The 20,601-nt window shown below is 41.4% G+C and overlaps 2 protein-coding genes and 1 long non-coding RNA gene across 4 annotated transcripts in view; 2 read left to right on the top strand and 1 right to left on the bottom strand.

The window, feature by feature from the left end:
* Positions 1–6: 6 nt before the first annotated feature.
* LOC103598834 lies at positions 7–13,511 on the bottom strand. Of its 2 annotated transcripts, none has more exons than XR_551234.1 (3): positions 13,435–13,511; positions 9,647–9,726; positions 7–624 (listed from the first exon to the last, which is right to left on the bottom strand). It is a non-coding gene; the product is annotated as an uncharacterized LOC103598834 (long non-coding RNA). The 2 variants fall into 2 exon arrangements; XR_551235.1 differs by lacking the exon at positions 13,435–13,511 and adding an exon at positions 13,307–13,392.
* On the top strand, positions 13,477–20,386 carry BCDIN3D (BCDIN3 domain containing). The gene is made up of 2 exons (XM_008582898.1): positions 13,477–13,726; positions 17,503–20,386. Exons 1-2 carry the CDS (start codon positions 13,490–13,492, stop codon positions 18,145–18,147), a joined length of 882 nt encoding a protein of 293 aa, XP_008581120.1. The 5' UTR covers positions 13,477–13,489; the 3' UTR covers positions 18,148–20,386.
* Positions 13,650–20,601, top strand: part of NCKAP5L (NCK-associated protein 5-like) — a 51,893-nt gene continuing 44,941 nt past the window's right edge. Inside the window, exon 1 of the mRNA XM_008582916.1 lies at positions 13,650–13,726. The gene's annotated coding sequence lies outside the window, so the exon portion shown is untranslated. The remainder of the gene's footprint in view (positions 13,727–20,601) is intronic.

The following is a 20,601-nucleotide window of genomic DNA, read 5'->3' as shown; positions in this document are numbered from 1 at the left end:
ATTAGACATGGTCAATCTCCTCACTGGGTTCATAGTAAACCAAAAATTGCAATATTGTGTGATAAAGGCAGTAATAGATGTGCATCTAGGTAGTGGGAGGGAAATGTTCACTCTTTTTGAAGGAGAGTGGTTGGTGAAGTCTTCACAAAAGAGGATATGCATGAACTGGGTCTTGGGGAACTTGGGAGTTGTGAGTGGGGGGAGGGAGGGTAGATTCCAGGCTCAGGGAACAGCATGTGAGGGGACATGGAGCTCCCACCCAGCACATCAGGGGACTGTGAGTGGTTTGGAACAGCTGGAACAGAGATGTTGGAGTGCGGTGGGGAGTGGGTAGCAGAGGTAAAGCTGATGAAACAGACAGGAAGTCAGTCTCAGTTGGGTCATCTGAGGCCTTAACTCTTCAAAAGTGTGCATCACCTGGGAACTTGCCAGAAAGGCAGACCCTCAGGTCCACCCCAGATCTGCTGAATTGGAATCTACATTTTAACAAGAGGTTCAGGTGATTCATTTGCACATTCAAGTTCACGAAGATCAGATGTGGGGCTGGCTGGTTAGCTCAGCTGGTCAGAGCACAGTATTGATGATAACACCAAGGTCAAGAGTTTGGATCCCCACACTGGCCAGCTGCAAAAAATAAGTAAATAAATAAGATGTAAGGATTTTAACTTTATTCTGGAGAAACAGGGAGCCTTTGAGGGCTTTCAGCAGGGATGTGACAGTCACTCTGTCCTCCCTTGGCATCCACAGCAGGCAATGGCTCTTCATCTCCTCTTTACCAGTCCTCTCCTTCCCTATTTCTTACCAGCTCCTCTGCCACCCACTAACCCCAGAGACTCCAGTCCTCCACCACTGCTTCCCTTCACAGACCTCACCACAGCCATGTTGTCCCCAACACATATGAAAGTCTTTTTTATTTTTTTTTCCTTTTTGTCTTTTTTCGTGACCGGCAACGGATCACAACCCTCAGTGTCGCGCCCGTACCGGACCGGGACCGGCCACAGGATCACAACCCTCTGTGTTGCGCCTGCACCTCGCTCAGCCAGTGAGCGGCCGGTCTGTATGTGGGATCCGAACCCTCGGCAGGAGCGCCGCCGCGCTCCCAAGCAACGCACTGTAGCAGTGCGCCACCGGGCCGGCCCTGAAAGTCTTGAATGCAGAGAATCCTGTGGGTTTGAAAGATGATAAATGAAAATGTAAGGTTCTGTGATTCTATGAAATACTTTGTACAGCAGGGTGACCTTGTAGAATTCATTATGCCCAGGTAGTAGCACATGCTGAAAACATAAGTAAGCTCAAATATCACTTAGAAACATTCACAGATGCAGAGTCCATGGTGAATTAAGAAGGGAACCTGAGGATGCTTGGCAACATGATTCCTAACCTTTTGTCTGTAATAACCTGTACTGGGTTTTTTTTTTTTCTGATTATAAAACTAATATGTGTGCATTATAGAAAGCTTGGAACATTAGTTTGAAGAAGGCAAAAGGGCAGTGTTAAATAAAAATTATAGGAGGCCATTGTTTTGGGCTAAATGCCTGCACTGAGCCCCAACAGACCAGACTAAAAACCAAAATGGAGGGCCGGCCTGGTGGCACACTGGAGAGTGCACCGCTTGGGAGCACGGCGGCGCTCCTGCCGAGGGTTCGGATCCCATGTGGAGACCAGTTCCCACTCACTGGCTGAGCGCAGTGCGGGCGCGACACCGAGGGTTGCGATCCCGTTACCGGTCAGTAAAAAAGAGACAAAAAAGGAAAAAAAAAAAAAAAAAAACCCAAAATGGAGTCAATCATGCTGAGGTTCCATGTCACCAAACTGAAACTAAGTTGTTACCTGACCTTTGGAGAAATCAGGAGAGAGAAGTAACAGCCATATTTCCTAAACAGGCCAGTTTCAATTGGCCTGAAAATGAAGTTCAGTCTGCTTTAATCATTACAAAAACAGGTAATCTGAAATAACCTAATGTTAATCAATCAGTTATTTCTCTATTCTGTTTCCCTGTTCCTGCCTTACAAAGAAAGTAACTTTGAAATGACCAACCCACTTTTTGTTCTTTGTTTCTCCTTCCTCAGCCCTTCTCTGTCTATTAAACCAAACTACTGTGCTCTGCTCACTGGAACACTATTCTATGGAATGAAGCGTTGCCCGATTCTAGAATCGCAAATAAAGCCAGCTAAGATCTTTAAACTAAATTTGTTGTTATTTTGTCTTTTGACAGCAGTCAGATCAGAGAGGATTAGTAACAAACTGGGAAAGAGAGATGGAAATCATGGGCACACACACACATGCACACACATGCTTCCCACTACCTCCCACCATCTCTACCCTGTCCTTCTAATTTGGTTATATGCATAATTATGGATTGATCTATATTCAGTTTTTACATATCAAGACCGTAAGCCTGTTGACCGCTGAATAATGTAGTGCACCATGATTACTTCTCCTTTCTTGTACAATGTTTTGCTTTACTGGAAATTAATCACTGTTATTGTTATTGTTCGTTCATTTGCTTAATTTTCTATGTCCTTATTAATAACTTATTTCTCAACTCTCCCCTAAGTGGGGAAATAGCCTCTCAATATGTTCAGATACATTAAGTGTTCTATCAGTTTCATCTTGTTGACGCTTGGAATCTCTTCTGGAATCTTCTGACTGCTCTAACCTGTACTGATCGCTCTGAAGATCTGCTGCCTTGCTGTTTGTCCAGGAATCTTCCTTCATTTCCATCCTGGGAATTCCTTTCACCACTCTCCTCTTTTGGAAGCCTGCTTTCTAGATTCCATGAACTTCCCCTTGTTGATTTTCTACCTCCTTTTGGTGGAAAACATTCTCCAGCAGCTTACTAAGAAAGGGCTCATGGGAGACAATGTTTTTGGCTCCTTGTATATCTGGAAATGTCTTCATTCTGTCTTCACAATTAATCATTTGGCTGTGTATAGAGTGAATGATTGGAAATCATTTTTCTTCAGAATTTTCAAGGCATTTTTCTACTGCCTTCTAGCTGCCAGTGTGGCTGCTGAGAAATCCACTGCTACTATGGTTCTTGATACTTTGTATAAAATCTGTTTTGTTGTTTTATTTTGTTTTAAATCTTTCTGAAAACATAGAATTTCCTCTTTGTCCTCAGTGTTATGAAAATTTACCATGTTGTGTCTTTCTGTGGAACTATTTTCATCCGTTATACTTGGCACATGATGGGCCCTACACTTCTGGGGAATTTTCTTGAATTATTTCCTTGGTATTTCTTTGATAGATAATTTGATAGTTCTCTCTGCTTTCTCTTTCTGGAACTCTGATTATTTTGATGTCAGACCTCCTAGGCTTTTTCTTTTTCTTTTGTCTACTATTTTCCATCTTTTGCCTTTTTTTGCTCTATTTTGTCAAAGATTGCCTCAACCTTATCTTCTGGACTGTTCTATGGAGTGTTTCATTTCTATTATATTTTTAATTTCCAAGAGGTCTTTTGTTGCTGCTGTTGTTGTTATAGTACTTAAAATTTTTTTCCAAATATTTTATTATGAAATTTTCTAAACATACAGAAAAGTTGAAGTAATTTCATGGTAAACACACATTAACCATCACCTGGATTGAATGTTCTTTTTGTAGCTTATTTCTTGGATACAATATCCCAGTTAGAGAATATCAATATTTCAGGACATTTTTGGAAGCTTTCTTCTCTCTGTATAGTCTTTGCTCCTCTGACTTGCTTGTTTCTAGGCTTTTTGGACACTCTCCTTCATGTTGGAGACTTTCCTCAAATGTCTGATGATCTAGGGTCATCTGCTCTACTTTCAGAGTGGGCTCTCTTGATGTGATGCAGTCCATCCCCATTTAGGTAATTTTCCTGCCAAAATCCAAACCTGCATCTGATCAAGCCTCTAGAGCTAACCAACAGTTTATATTGAATACAAGGGTTGAGAAACTTATTAAATGACTCCCACAAGCCAGAATATGGGAAACTCTACAGGACAGAATACCAGATTTCTTCAACAAATAAACTGTAAGTCTAAAAAAAAAAAAAAAAAAGGAAGAGAATCTATAGCATCAAAGGCATATCAACCAAATGCCATGTGTGGGCCTTATATTTGAATAAACCAACTATTTTATTTATATATCCCTGTTACACATATATGAGACAACCAGGGAAATTTCACCACTCACTAGATATATGTGTATTAAGAAATTATTGTTAAAGCATCTTAGGTGTTGATAGTATTGTGGTTATATTAAAAAGAAAAGGGTCCTTTAAAGAGGTGTATTTACAGATAAAATAACATGGTGTCTAGGATTTACTTTAAAATAATTGGGGCAGAGGCAGAGTGAACAGACGTATGAACTAAATAGCACTGGCTATATGTTAAAAATTGTTGAAGCTGGGTAATGGATAAAAGATATTATACCATTGTCTCTACTGTCACATATACCTGAATTTTTCCTTTTAAGAAAGAGTAAATGGGGCACTAAAAAGCTGATTGGAAGCTCTGAGCTGGTGGTGGGGCTTGTCTCTGTGGGCTTCACTAGCTAGTGTTCAGGTTGGGCTATTTCCTTAGAAAACTCAGATGTTGGTATCTTCATCCAGGGAGGCTCTCCAAACCTCCCACCTTATGGGTATAATCCTGGCTGACAGTTATCTGGAAAGTGGCAGGGCAAGAAATTTGGAGTTCTCAGCATTCGATGTGTAAAGTTTCACTTAAGCTTGTTATCTGGTTTTCTGGTGTCCCCCAGACCAGAGACCCTCTGTTTTATGCTCTCCACTTTGCTGCCAGGGTTGGAGAAGGACACCATCAGATGGCTGCATTGGTCGGGGAGAGAGTGGGGGTCATAACTGCTTCTTATGTTAATTCTTTAATAATTTCTCTCTTTTTAACTTTTTACTTTGAGATAATTATAGAGCACAGGAAATCACAAAATAGTACAGTAAGTTTCTGTTTACCCTTCACCCAGTCTTTCTCAATGGTTACATCTTATATAATTATAGTGTACTACCAAAACTGGGAAATTAACATTGGTACAATGTGTGTATGTAATTTTGTGACATTTTATGACACATGCAGAGTCATACAACTATCACTACAATCAAGATACAGAACTATTCCCTCATCACAAACATTTCCACTGAGCTATCCCTTTATAGTCAGATCTGTCCCCCTACCATCCCTAACCCCTAGCAACCACTAGTCTATTTTCCAGTTTGTATAATTTTGCCATTTTGAAATGTCATATAAATTGAATCATACAGTGTATCCCCCCTGCTTAACATAATGCCTTTGAGATCCATCCAGGTCGTTGCACATATCAGTAGCTCATTCCATTCCATTGCTGAGTAATAGTCTATGGTATGGATATACCACAGTTTGTTTAACCATTCACTTATTGAAAAATACTTTGGTTGTTTTCAATTTGGGGCTCTTACAAATAAAGCTACTGTGAACATTCATGTACAGGTTTTGTGTAGAATAAGTTTTCATTTCTCTAGGATAAACACTCAGAAGTGCGATTTCTGGGTTGTATGGTAAGTGTACGACCAGTTTGGAAAAAAAAACAGATTTATTGAGATATAATTCACATACAATACACCTATTTAAAGCATACAATTTGATATTTTTAGTATATTTAGAGAGTGTGACCATACCATCACCACAATCTAATTTTAGAACATTTTTGTCCCTCTGCCAAAAAACACCCATATCCATTATCAGTCAATCCTCATTCCCTTACTCCATATACCCACCCTCTCATCTCTAAACAACCACTAATCTACTTTCTGTCCCTAGAAATTTGCCTATTCTGGACATTGCATATAAATGATATCATATTACATGTGATCTTTTGTAACTGGCTTCTTTCACTTTGCATATTTTCAAGGGTCATTCTATTGTAGCCTGTATCCATACCACATTCTTTTTTATTGACAAATAATATGGATAAATCACATTTTATTTATCTGTTCAACAGTTTATGGATATTTGGTTGTTTCTGCATTTCGGCTATTATGAATAATGCTGCTAGGAACATTTGTGTGTAAGTTTTTGTGTGGAGGTACGTTTTTATTTCTCTTGGGTATATATCTAGGAATGGAATTGCTAAGTCATAAGGTAAAGCTATGTTGAACTTCTTGAGGAACTGCCAAACTGTTTTCCAAACAGATTGTACCATTTTACTTTCCTGCCAGAAATGTATGAGGCTTCCCATATCTGCATATCTCTTACTGTTCTATTGTCAACACTTTTTATTGTCTGTCTTTTTCATTGTAGCCGTTCTAGTTTGTGTATGCTTAGTTGTGGTTTTTGTTTTTGTTTATAAGAAGCTATTTTCCAGAGTGCCTGTGCTATTTGACATTCCCAGCAACAATATATCCTAGATCCAAATTCTCTGCATCCAAGCATTCAAGCATTTGGTGTTGTCAATATGTTTTTTATTTTCACCATTCTAATAGTTACATAGGGATAGCTCATGGTAGTCTTAGTTGGCATTTGTCTAACAGCTAGTGATGCCTAACATCTTTTCTTGTGTTTATTTGCCATCTGTATATCCTCCTCAGATCTTTTGCATATTTCCTAATTAAATTATTTGGGTTTTTACTATAGAGTTTTAAGAGTTCTTTGTATATTTTAGATACAGATTTTTTGTTAGATATGTCGTTTGCAAATATATTTTCCCTATCTGTAGCTTGTCTTTTAATCATCTTAATAGGATCTTTCACAAAGTAAAAGTGTTTAGTTTTAATGAAGTCCAATTCACTTTTTTTTCTTTTATGAATCATGCTTTTCATGTCATATCTAAAAACTCATCGTCAAGTTCTAGGTCTTGAAGATGTTCTATGTTTTCTTCTGAAAGCTTTATAGTTTTACACAGCATAACATTTAAATCTATTATCTCTGTTGAGTTAGTTTTTGCATACGGTGTGAAGTTTAGGTTGAAGTTCTTTTTTTCTTTTATTTTATCTATTGATAACTAATTATTCAAGCACCATTTGTTTAAAGGAATCGTTCCTCTGTTTTTGAGACACATCTACTCACTATATTACCAGAAGTGTCTGTTGGCACCAATTCCTGAAATTTTAGGAGATTCAATAGTATCAATTGTGTTGCTTCTTAATTTTCCCCTCCAGTGGCTTAGGATTCAGCCCTCTTGGTAGGCTATGTCTGTTACCGCTTGCCTTCTGCTTTCCAGTGTCCCACATTTTGTTGCTGTTGTCCTTTCTCCCATTTTCTTTATCCTTGAGGGTTTGCATCTTTTACTATCATTTTAGAGGAGTTACATTGAAAAGTAAAAGTTAATGTGTGTGTGTGTGTGTGTGTGTGTGTGTTTTCAGTCCACCACTTTTAACTGGAAGTCTCTTATGCCCTTTTCAAGCCTGGTTCTCCTGTTTTCCTTTTACAATCTATGAACATCTGTATATCCTTTCAATAAATTCCTTTTGTGTTTATCAACCAGAGCCAGTTTCTGTTGCTTGCAACCAAGAACCCTGCCTGATGCAATGAAAATTATTTATCTGAGGGGGGAAATGGGGGGATTCTGAAAATAGATGAGGAAATTAGCTACTAATCACCTGTGGGTTCTGTGGGATTTCAAAAGGGACAAGAAAATGATTTAGGTTGTGAAGGAGAGGTTACAAAAAGTCTGTCCAAAAGATCCTCATATTCATTCTCCACCTCAGTAATTAATGAAGATAGATTGTTGGTTAATGAGCCCCTTGGAGTCTAAAATGTTTCTAGGGAGAGAGATGGAGTTTGAGAAATATTCTTTTCTCATACATATATATAAAATATAATACATATTCTTTTATATATACACATATGTATACACACACATACATACATATGTACATACACCAATGTGGGAACAAGGAGAACCTGAAGTCTAGACCAGATTAAATGAAATAATGTATAAAAGCCTAGTGCCAATCTTCTGGTCAATATTACAAATATTCACTCCCTTCCTCCTCTTCCATCTTTCTTGGACAGAGACTAGTTAGTTTTCTCCTAAATCCATGTTTTCTTCCTCCTGGATACATTGCTAGACTCTTTTTCCCACCCCTCTTGCATCCAGGTGGACCATGGGACTGAGTTCTGGCCAATGGAACGTATGTGGTGGGAGTGAGAAATGTCTCTTCTGGATCGGGCCCCCGAATCTTCCCTTGAGATTCTCCAGGCTCTCTCCTCCCTCATCTGCAGCCAAATACAGGGAATTTGCTGGAGATCTCTGAGTCTCCAAAGAAAGGCAGAGCTTCTAGATGGGTCCATGAAGTCTCTGAGAAACAGAGTACCCTCCCCCTCTCCCACTGACCCACATTGGACTGTGACATAGGGCGAAATAAACCTTTATTATGGGGCCGGCTTGGTGGCGCACTCGGTAGAGTGTGGCGGCGCTCCCACTGAGGGTTCAGATCCCATATAGAGACCGGTCCGCTCACTGGTTGAGCGCGGTGCGGGCGCGACACCGAGGGTTGCAATCCCGTTACTGGTCACGAAAAAAGACAAAAAAGGAAAACAAAACAAACAAACAAAAAAAAACCTTTATTATGGTAACCACTGAGATTTGGGGGTTGATTTTTATAGCACTTCACTTACCCTGACCAATTCGGCCCTGCCTTTGGAGAAGCTGTCTTTACCTCCTGGGTCTCAGTTTCTCATCTGAAAATGAGGGATTTAGAATGGGTGACAAAAAAAAAAAACCTTTATTATGGTAACCACTGAGATTTGGGGGTTGATTTTTATAGCACTTCACTTACCCTGACCAATTCGGCCCTGCCTTTGGAAAAGCTGTCTTTACCTCCTGGGTCTCAGTTTCTCATCTGAAAATGAGGGATTTAGAATGGGTGCTCTCTTGGCTGCCTTTCAGCTGTAACATTTCATTCACAAATTGTATGGTTATTGTTTAGTGTTTTAAAACTCTACAAGGATTAATTGTAAAATTTCTCAACTATTACAAAGACAAAATTCCCAATTTTTGGGGTTGTGTTCCAAAAATTCAGGTACAAGTCCTTTGTTGGAACATTGTTTCTGTGAGAAAATAGAATAAAAAAAAAAACACCCACATAATTCCTGTTTAATCCTCAGTTCCGAGGCCCCGGAGCCCTACGTTGGAAGCAGTAAGTGATGTGGGAGAGCAGAGACTGAGCAGAGGGTTCTGGGTGTGATTAAAGAGGGACAGGAGGGTAGGATGGGCTGGACCATGGGCTAGGATGTCAGCTATACAAGGTTCCTTTGGGAGGCACTAGAAACCATTATGCATGTGAGTCATTCCTAAATTGGATATTTCCAATTCCATATCTACCTTTTCATTTTAACTGTACTTGGGTGCATGTTCTGTGCAGGGCAATGATGAATTTACTATGGAAGTAATGAAGCTCAAGCTTCAGGGTCCTCACTCCCATGCAGGACCCTTCCAAGGCCCTACCAGTGTGTTCACAAGGTCGTTTGTTTTTATAAAATTTGAAAAAGTAAGATATTTTAACTCGTGTTGGTTAAGGCTACTGTCTATTTCCTCTTCAGCTTTCCCTCCTTCACATTTCCCCTTGTGTTAGATGACCCTGGAGAGGCCACAGGCATTTTGGGGATCCAGCTAAAGGGATGTTTAATTGGAAATATACTCCATTTGAGATCTATTCATATGGTTTACAGTCACTTCCATGCATAGTTCTTACCTGCTGCCCAGATATAGAAATACCTCCCAGCCAGGAGTACTCTTATCCACCCACCACACTGACTTCCCTGGTGCTGTTACCTGTAGGTGCAAAGCCAGAGGTCAAATTAAGATATAAACGTGCCCTACAGCACTTAGTACAGGAATATGTGGGAGTGGAGGAGAATCAAGGTTTGAAAATATATGAAGCCAGAAGCTAGTCTGAAGAAAATTCTCCAGTCATCAACCATGCAAAAATATAAGCAGAGGATTTCATCTTTTATTGAAACCAGTCAAAACAAGTTTTGTCCTCTCAGCAATATACTCAATAACACAGCATATATAATTATAAATGCACCATGCATTCTTCTCTCTTTTTTTTGTCCTTTTTGAGACCAGCCGCACCACGCTCAGCCAGTGAGTGCTGTGAGCACACCGGTCATCCCTATATAGGATCCGAACCCGTGGCGGGAGTGCTCCTGTGCTCCCAGCGCCGCACTCTCCCGAGTGCGCCACGGGCTCGGCCCATATTCTTCTCTTTTTTGATAGGAATTGTACAAACTATAATTTATCAGAATTCCAATGTTTAAATTTTTTGATGACTTGACACAAATTACTGATGTCAATGCAGATAGTAAAAAACTTATAATACACCATTCATAATGAGGTTTTCAAAGATAAATTGACTAAAGAGTATAGTCAATTTGAAGAGTATATCTAAGACTAGTTCCTGCACAAGAAAGCTTGAAATGCTCTGAAACCTCACAGTTCATAGATGAAAGAAATTTGATCAAGGTTTTCCCCCAATCTGATAACCTAAAAACTTACATGATATTGTCAATAACAACTTGTGAACCTGAAAGAACTTTTTTAATCTACCAAATAATAAAAGACAAATTTGGGGCCTGGCTGGTTAGCCCAGTTGGTTAGAGCATGGCCTTTTAACACCCAGGTCAAGGGTTCAGATCCCCATACCGGCCAGCTGCTAGAAAAATAAATAAAATAAAAAATTAAGGACAAATTTGGTCCACCATGCTAAGAAAAGACTGAATTATCTTTCCAGTCACTCTCTCTCTCTAAAATGGTATTATCAAATTATTGTCATAAGAAGCAATTAAAGAGTATGTAGCCAAAAGGAAAAGGAATACTCAAGTGTGACTGGAATTTAATTAATCAAACTATCATAGGAATTTTTTGTGATGTTTTTGGTACTCATCACCTTTTAAATTTTTGTAATTTGTTATGATTTCTCATTATAAACAAATATTCACTTTCATACCTATCTTTACATTTGTAATCTGATAGGGTTTTTTTTCCTTAAGGACAGCACCCTCCACCCCCACCCCCGCCTCAAATTGTATAAAGCATCAGGCTCTGCAAAATCTCACTGACCAGAGTGCAGAGCAAGCTTTCAGGTGCTGCTACAGCTATTTGAGATGTTGGGCTGCTTACTCAGGCCATAGGCCCAGGAGTGGAGTATTGTCAGACCCTCTGGGCTGATCAGCCTCTGAAAAATGGGGACAGGTTAGAAAAGTCATCGCAGTGAGCTAAATGAAAACGCCTCTTGGGATGGGCCCGTGGCTCACTCGGGAGAGTGCGGTGCTGATAACACCAAGGCTGCGGGTTCGGATCCTATATAGGGATGGCCGGTTAGCTCACTGGCTGAGCGTGGTGCTGACAACACCAAGCTAAAGGTTGGGATCGATCCCCTTACCAGTCATCTTTTAAAAAAAAAAAAAGAAAACGCCTCTTTATGGGGTCACCTCTGAGACATTTTAAGTCACCAGTAAAGTTACCAGGCCCACACCTATCTGCTTCTGGAGGAATCCCAGGATCAGGAGGAATCTGCCATTCACCATTTGAGCCTGCTTCCTAGTCTTCTTTTAGTGAACAGTGTTTAGAGAACTCAAAACATGCCCATGTCCTTGATGAAATTAAACTCTTTACTGGTAAATATATGTTTACCATGTTTAAACAAGTAAAGAAAAAAGTGTTTACAAAAGCAAGGTTATTCCTGCTTCTTGAAAATTAAGGGTTGTCAAGTGTCTGTGCTACCGTCATCTAGTAACAAAATGACGTAAGCTAAGCTCACCAAAATCTGTCAAAAACTGGAGAGAAATGGTGTTGCTTCCTCCCACCCCCCTTTTCTGGAAGTTGTGCAGAGTACTGTGGTTTTTTCAATCCCACTGTGGCTTTTTTCTTTTTTAAATTTTTTATATTCAATCCCACAATGACTTCTATCTTCCAAATCTTATAAGAAGATAGTGAAACAGCAGATCAGGCAGAGATGAAAATATGAAGTAAAAACTGAGAAGAAAAGACACAGTGATGACACTGTCTGCAGGAGTCATGCTTCAGTCCCTTATAAGAAGTTTAGCAAATTGCTGGCCTTATGCATCAGGGGGCCTCTCGAAGATGGGCTCATCAGGTAGGGAGAGGTCAGCACAACTCTGTTGACCCTTAGCTGATCCCGTTGCATATTCTGGGCCATCCTGGCTTCTGAGTTGAACATGCTATAGGCTGACACCTCAGTTTCTCTCTCTCTTTTTTTTTTTTTTCTAAAAGATGACCGGTAAGGGGATCTTAACCCTTGACTTGGTGTTGTCAGCACCACGCTCACCCAGTGAGCAAACCGGCCATCCCTATATGGGATCCGAACCCGTGGCCTTGGTGTTATCAGCACCACACTCTCCCGAATGAGCCACAGGCCGGCCTTCAGTTTCTCTCTTTACCAGCTTTTTCCAATCTCTGGCTCAGTTCACATCTTGCCATCTCCATCCTACCAAGTCTATTTCAGTTCGGCTCCTTTCTCCCTTTCATTTTAGTCTTCCCCAATTAGACCTGTCTTTAGTTGCCTATTTGCATCCTCTACTGAGTTTTCATTCAACAGCTCCATCCTACCAAGTCTATTTCAGTTCGGCTCCTTTCTCCCTTTCATTTTAGTTTTCCCCAATTAGACCTGTCTTTAGTTGCCTATTTGCATCCTCTACTGAGTTTTCATTCAACAGATATTTTGTGGAGCGTCTTTGTGCCAGGCATTATGGTAAGCACAGGGGATTCAAGACTGAGAATAACAGTGTTGGAAGCACACCCTCTGGAGCCAAAATGCCTGGGTTGGAATCCCGGTACTATCACTTCTAACTGCATGACCTTGGACTTCGTTGTGTCCCAATGTCCTCATCTACATAAAAGTAATAATTATGGTCCTTTCCTCACGGGATTAGTGTGAGGATTAAGGGAGTTAATACACATAAAGGACTTAGAGTGTCTGGTGCCTGGTAAGCACCCGTTAAGTGCGGGCTCTTCAGGCATAGTCCTTGCCTCTCGAGGAGCTCATAGTCTGCAGTTGCCCCATGCAACTGTTGCTCCTCGTAGGAAGGACAGTCTGAGTCTTCTGGCACCCCAAGTGACCTTTAGCTCCTGGCTACCATTTCCTGACCTGGGTGCAAGTTCCTGTGTCACAGATTCATTATGTTACCCCAAAATAATAATTTCTTCTCTCTGGGTCTCACTTTATGTGTCTGTAGAGAAAGGAAGTTAGACCAAAACTGATTTCCAACATCCCAACAAACTCCTTGTTCTGGGTCAAGTAGCTCAAGTTTCAAACTATGTCAGCTTGGGCAAGACACTTAACCTCTCACCGCTTCTTTACTCCCAGTAAAATGTGGATGATATTACTAACCCCCTCGTAGGGTTGCGGTGAGGGTTCAACAGGACAGCGGAAGCCCGGCACGTCAGCACGCCCAGTCCCGCGCTGGTTCCCATTCCCCCCTCCCTCACCACCCGGCGCACGCGCCGCGATGGCCTCACCAGCCGCAGTTCCCACTTCCGGTTCCGCCGGCACCCAGAGGCGGGACTGGAGCTAATGGCGGCGTCCACGAAGTTGGTTGGAGGGGGAGTGAAGAAGGCCCCGGCGGAGGAGGAACCGCGAGTTCTGGCACCCGGAGCCGCCCCGTTCGGAAATTTCCCTTATTACTCTCGCTTCTACCCTCCGGAGCAACGGCTCCGCCTGCTGCCCCCGGAGCTGCTTCGACGGCTCTTCCCTCTTCAGAGTCCCGAGACGAGGCCGATCCTGGGGCTCGACGTGGGGTGTAACTCCGGGGTGAGTGATGGGGGAGGGATCGGAGCATCAGGAGCCAAGGCGGTTGGTTCCCTCCACCCTCCACGTCTACTGTGGTTCTGGCCTGGGCGTGGCATCACACCCCTCAGAACTTGCCCAAAATGAGCGTAAGGGGTAGCCTTGACCGAACCCGTGGTGCTGCTATCCGTCCGCCAGGATTCCACCACCATCTCTCTTAGGAATCTTGGGTAGGAATCTTTCTCAACTACGTTCCGAATTCCTGCAGACCCTGGGTGGGGAGGGCCACCGTATCTGGGCTTCCGGCGCTTGCCTCCTGTCCGGAGTGGCTGGCGACCTTGCTGGGGAGAGCGGGCTTTCGGAGACTCACGTTTTGGAGTGTGGGGTTGGAGTTGGTTTACTGGGAGAGATGAGCTATGGATAACAGAATCATGCCTGGACTCGTGTGTGCTTTACAGTGCAGGGCAGACCAAGAAGCCACGTGCGTGTTTACTTAAAAAGCAATGAATAGAAGGAAAATACAGCATTTTGCCTGAGGGAGTGAAGGAGGGAGGCATTGCCACTCTTCTTACCGTAACATATTAGGCATATAATGATTATATAGTCAAACCACATGTAAAATAAGGAAATGTCTCTCACACCTATTTGTAGCCACTGGGATATCCTAGAGGAGCAAGGAGTCTGACCCTATGATTGCAGATGCTTTAAAAGTTAGTACTCTCACTCCATTCCCTCCACCACTCCATTTCAGGAGCGGAGGATGGGGGTGCAGAGAATTTTATCGAGTTGATGGCCTTTGGCTAGGGAGTCTTTGGTGGAGGGTACAGCTGATAAGGGGGAGAGGGCCATTTGTATATAGTCTAAAGGCTAGAATGAGTGTGGATGGGTATCCGGCTATCCGCTGCAAACATTTCTCTACTGCGATGATATAGGAAATCAGGGGAAAAGCAATGAAAAAGAGAGAGTAGGTTTAAGGTTTGGGATTTCATAAAACGGCGGTAGAAAACCACTGGAGATTTTAATTTTGAGAGTAGTATATATGCACATTAGAAGCAAGGACATGGTTGCAATTAACTAGGGCAGTGGTTCCCAAACCTGGCCATACATTTAAGGAGCTTTCTATTTTGCACTTTTAAAAAATGCTTCTACTTGATAAAACAAAAAAAAATTCAGAATATAAAAGGGAATACAGTAGAAAGTAAGTCTCTACTCTCAATCCTAAATCCTCCTTCCCCCCCACACTGTGGCACCACTGTTTGTAATTTCTTGGGTATCTGTCCTGACTTGTTATACCAGCATTTATGTATGTATAAATATTCCCTCCCTTTTAGTTTTACAAATAGTTGCACACTATTTTTCACCTTGCTTTTTATTTAATGATTTGGAGATCATTCATGTCACTGCATTATTTTTTAATAGTTTCATAATTCATTACATAGATATTCCATAATTTAGGATGTTTTTAAAAAATTTTAAAGACTTCTTTTTTTTTTTTAAAGATGACCGGTAAGGGGATCTTAATCCTTGACTTGGTGTTGTCAGCACCACGCTCACCCAGTGAGCTAACCGGCCATCCCTATATGGGATCCGAACACGTGGCCTTGGTGTTATCAGCACCGCACTCTCCCGAGTGAGCCACGGGCCAGCCCCCAAAATTTTAAAGACTTCTAAGCCCCGCCTGAGACCTACTGAATCAGGATCTTGGAGAATGAAGCCCTCGAGTCTGTATTTTCTTTTTTAAGCTTCCAAGAGACTCCAGGATTGGGGAATTTAGGATAGAGAGGGTGAAGAGATGTGGTTGAAGAAGGACTGATGTGATGGTGGGACTGGTCAAACGTGTGGCCGCATCCAAGATCAGATAGTAGGAGCAAGATAGCGAAGAAGTAAATAGAGGTGGAGAGAAAATTAAGCAGTGTAGTATAGAGTCTTGCTACTTAAAGCGTGATTCTTGAACTACAGCATTGACATGACTTGGCAGCGTATTAGAAGTACAGGATTTTACCACTCACCCCAGGTGTACTAAATCAATATCTTTATTTTAACAAAATCCCTAGGTGATTGGTAAGACCATTAAAGTTTGAGAAGCTGATATAGAGAAAAGAACCTCACATAGCCTAAGTCTTGCCATGTACTAACCATGTGACATTGTACAAATAAGTCACTGGCCTCCAAATCATAGTTTTTAAAAGACAGGGTTTTTTTGTGTGTGAACTATGCCATACAGAAAAGTGCATAAAACATAAGTCTACGCCATATGGATTGTGAAGTAAAGACCTTTATGTCCACTGTCCAGATCAAGAACAAAACATTGTCAGAACCCCGGAAGTCCCCAATTTGCCTTTTCCTGCTCATAAACCCCCCTCTCCACCCAGAGCTAACAACTAACCTGACTTTTATTATGTTTCCTTGCTTTTCTTTATAGCTTACTATAAATATTTATAATAATTTAAAGAGATTTTTCTATCCCTAAACAATGTAGTTTAATTTTATGATTTTTGAAGTTCATATAAGTGTAAGCTTGCTATATATTTTCTTTCATGGCTTGCATTTTTATTCAGCACTATATATTTCTGCTAATCATGTTGCACTGAGATGAGTTCCCTCATTTTTAACTGCTATTTAGTGTTCTATCTTAATGATTATACCACATTTGTCCATGCTACTACTATTGGACATCTGAGTGGTTTCCTTCATACATTTTCTTCAGCTACACAAAAGGCATATATATTTTCCTCACATGATTCTTGCACAGAGCAAATGAGGTAGTGAATAGGAAAATGCTTGGGGCTGGCCAGTTAGCTCAGTTGGTTAGATGGTGGTGTTGATAACACCAAAGTCCGGGGTTCAATTCCTGCACTGGCCAGCTGCCCCCACCCCCCAAAAAGAAAAAAGGCTCCCTGTACTGGCCAGCTGCCAAAAGAAAAGGAAAGGAAGGAAAATCCCTTGAAAAAACTATATAGAACAACACAAATTTGAGTTAGTTATGATGGTTATAGAAATCAAATTTAGAGAAAGTAGATGGTGACCTCCTTAAGAGTCAAAAAGTTGCCACGATGGTAAAAATTACAAATACAGGATTTGGCTTGAAGCTTGTCAGCAGTGACTTTGGGGAGTAATGATTACAGAAGCAGAATAAGTCTCAGAAGGAGGTGGTGAAGCATAAGACATAGTAAAATTGAAGCCGTAGAGTGAAGGCTGAATGAGGACTTTTTGGAATCCAGACTTTCCCAATCACAGGTCTGAGAAGCAGGTTTTTATGAGGTGGTGCTTGCTCTATTCTTCACCTTCCTGGTAAGGGACACAGGTTGTGCCTCTGGACACCTTTCTTCTTCCCTGGAGTCTGAGATACCCAGAAAAAGATAGCAAATTTACCAGTATATCACCTTTAAAAATTTTTTTTTCCTTTTTTTCTTTACTTTTTTTGTTTGTTTTTTCTTTTTCGGGGGGTGGGGGGGTTGTTAGTTTCTGTTTTTGTTTTTTCTTTACCAGCATATTCCTTAAGCTGTAAAATACTGCTTTAGGTGCCTTTGCTGCCACCCATTGGACTATAACTTTCAACCCAGTCTACAGTGTCAGGAAAATATAGGGATGATGCATTATAGCCTGTGACCCTTGGAGGGCCCTAAGAGCCTGCTCTGTGGAAAACTTTTGCACAACCTCCTTGGGTTATAGCTTAGGAGCTTCACATCCTGTAAATCCAGGGGTAAGTGGCATTCTCAGTGGGAGAATGAGAGAGAAAGATTTCTCTTCCATCCACTGGTTGAGAGCTGCAATGACAAAGCTCTTTTGGATTCCTCTAGGATCTGAGTGTGGCTCTTTACAAACACTTCCTTTCCCTACGTGATGGGGAGACCTGCTCAGATGCCTCAAAAGAATTCCGTCTCCTCTGTTGCGACATTGATCCAGTCCTGGTGGAGCGAGCTGAAAAAGAATGTCCTTTTCCTGATGCTTTGACCTTTATCACCCTGGACTTCATGAATCAAAGGACTCGGAAGGTTCTCTTGAACTCTTTCTTAAGCCAATTTGGACGTTCACTTTTTGACATTGGCTTCTGCATGTCGATAACCATGTGGATTCACCTGAACCATGGAGATCATGGCTTGTGGGAGTTCCTTGCCCATCTTTCCTCCCTCTGCCGCTATCTTCTTGTGGAGCCGCAGCCCTGGAAGTGTTACCGAGCAGCTGCAAGGCGTCTCCGAAAGCTGGGACTCCATGATTTTGACCACTTCCACTCCCTTACCATCCGAGGTGACATGGCCAGTCAGATTGTGCAGATCTTGACCCAGGACCATGGCATGGAATTAATATGCTGCTTTGGCAACACCAGTTGGGACCGAAGCCTTCTGCTCTTCAGGGCAAAACAAACCATAGATACTCACCCAATACCTGAATCACTCATAGAAGAAGGGAAAGAAAGGAACAGATTAAGATTCTGGAGGCAGTGAGATAGAGGGCAGGAAGACCAGGAAAGATAATGAAAGGTTTTCTACTGAGAATTACATTCACTCTCCTTACCAGTCAGGCAGCTTCAAAACCTGGGAGAAGCTTTGGTAAAATGTTCGAGGTATGCAATTGAGGAATCAGTTTTCCCCATTGTTTGGGACAGTCCCTGAGGAGAATGAATACGTGGCGTAGTGAAGTAGGCTATCTGGATTGAGATGACTCAGAAAAAGGACTCTGGTTTGTGGGACATGGAAGGGACTGCTTTGGGGAATTATTTATAAAGATTAGACCAGGCTAGCCTTAGAATGTATTGGTTCCCTAGACTCCTTGAGTCTGGTCTGGTTTCTTAGGCTTATTTTGGACCTACTAGGCCTGCCTTCAGGCACAATCTCACAATGCAATGTGGAATGAAGAGCTATTGGCCTGGCTAAAGGAAAGGGTTAGAAGGAAAAGCATTTTATCTTTCTTGAGCAGGTCAAATCTCCAACATGCCCAGGCTCAGCACAGCAGTTATAGATCCTAGCCAGGATGCATTAACTGGCATTTAAAAGATGTTTAAAAGATTCAAGTTGTGAACCCAGAGACAGTGATTCAGGTTCTGGAATGGGGCTTAGGAATCTGTTTTGTTTTGTTGCATTTATTGTGGTAAAATATGCATAACATAAAATTTACCATTTTAAGCATTTTAAAGTATACAATTCCAGGTATTAAGTACATTCACAATGAGTAGTCTCTTTTTAGCAGACACCCCAGATGATTCTGATGCAAACAAAAATAGACCACACTTTGAATAGGGTGCCAGCCAGTCTTCCTCTACATATTTTTTTCTGGGGTGCAGTTCTTCCCCATGCCTTTCACAACTGCCTACACGCTAATGGCTCCCAAATATATTGGTAGCCCTACCTGCACAGCTCCAGATTAATATTTTTCCTGTTTTGTAAGCATATTCCTTAGTTCTTAGGCACCTCAAATTCAGCATATCCCAAAAGCAAACTCATTACCCTCATTCTAAACCTAATTCTATCTCCATTGGTGGCATCCATTCATTGCTCAAGCTAGAAACGTCATTTGATTCTTTCCTCACTTATATTCCCCACACCAAAGTATTAACAAAGTCCAGCAAATTCTGCCAGTAACATATAAATCCCATTTATTCCATCCATGTGGCTGGCACCTACCAGAGGTGTCTGTTATGTCATCTACCCTCCAATCCATTCTCTGCCTTTCAGCCACAGTTTATTCATCTGTACAACTGAAATAACACCACCTTCCTTTTCCTATGCACAAATGAGCTAAAGGATGTGAAGGTATTTTGCAGAATATAGTGTTAAACAAAAAGAAGGTGCTGTTAGTCTCTGTAAGCATGCCGCAGACCACAATTATGATTGTTAGACCAAAGGCTAATGAGAAAAACATCTCAACTGTAGAAAACATGCATCTTACTATCTCTAATAATTTGTTCCTTAGGATGAGGAAATAAAGAGTACAGCTTCAGCACTACAGAGCATTTTATTTTATTTTTTTACTTTTTATTTTCTTATTTTTTGGCAGCTGGCCAGTACTGGGATCCAAACCCTTGACTGTGGTGTTATAACACCACACTCTAACCTTCTGGCCAGCCCCAGAACATTTTAAAGGAAGCAGTGTTGGGAGGGAGAGATATGAAGCTAATAGAAATGAGGCCAATTCATGATGGTCTCAGAGTGATCACAGTGGTTAAAGAGCTGAATTTACCCATTTCTCTGTAGATTTTAAATTTAGGAACACTTTGAAACCTGTGACCTGCTGAGTTCTCTTCTCCTAACACTCTTCACCAAGGCAGTGCAAAGAAATGTGTATAGGGCTGTGGTAAGCTGAATAATGGTCCCCCAAGATGTCCACATCCTAATCCTCAGAACCTGTGAATGTTACCTGAGATAGTAAAAGGTATTTTGCAGATGTGATTAAGGATTAAGGGTCTTGAGATGAGATTAACCTGGGTGATCAGATGGGCCCTAAATGGGATTACAGGAGTCGGAGAGATTTGACCACAGTAGGAGATGTAATGACAGAAGCCAGCAGTTGGAGTAATGTGAGGAAGGGCTGCAAGCCAAGGAATGCAGTCAGCTTCTAGAAGTTAGAAAAGACAAGGAAATGTATTCTCCCCTGGAGACTCCAGAAGGAACGTAGCCCTGCCAACACCTTCATTTTAGATTTCTGAACTCCAGAACTGTCAGAATAAATTTGTGTTGTTTTAAACTACTAAGTTTGTGATGATTTGTTATAGCAGTACCAAGAAACTAATACATTGGCTCTGACTACAATGAGACTAGTTTACAAGGCCAGGTGGGATCTGTCCCAATGTAGCTAATGCATACACTTTTACAGCAAATCAGGAAGTATTTTATCAAATTCTTTCCATGTACCAAGCATGTTTTGAGCTGCTATGGGTAGTAGGGAAAAGTTGATTAAACAAT

The sequence above is a fragment of the Galeopterus variegatus genome, unplaced genomic scaffold, assembly GCF_000696425.1.
Source record: "Galeopterus variegatus unplaced genomic scaffold, G_variegatus-3.0.2 Scaffold95, whole genome shotgun sequence".
NCBI lineage: Eukaryota > Metazoa > Chordata > Mammalia > Dermoptera > Cynocephalidae > Galeopterus > Galeopterus variegatus.
This window is presented reverse-complemented; position numbering and strand designations above follow the sequence as displayed.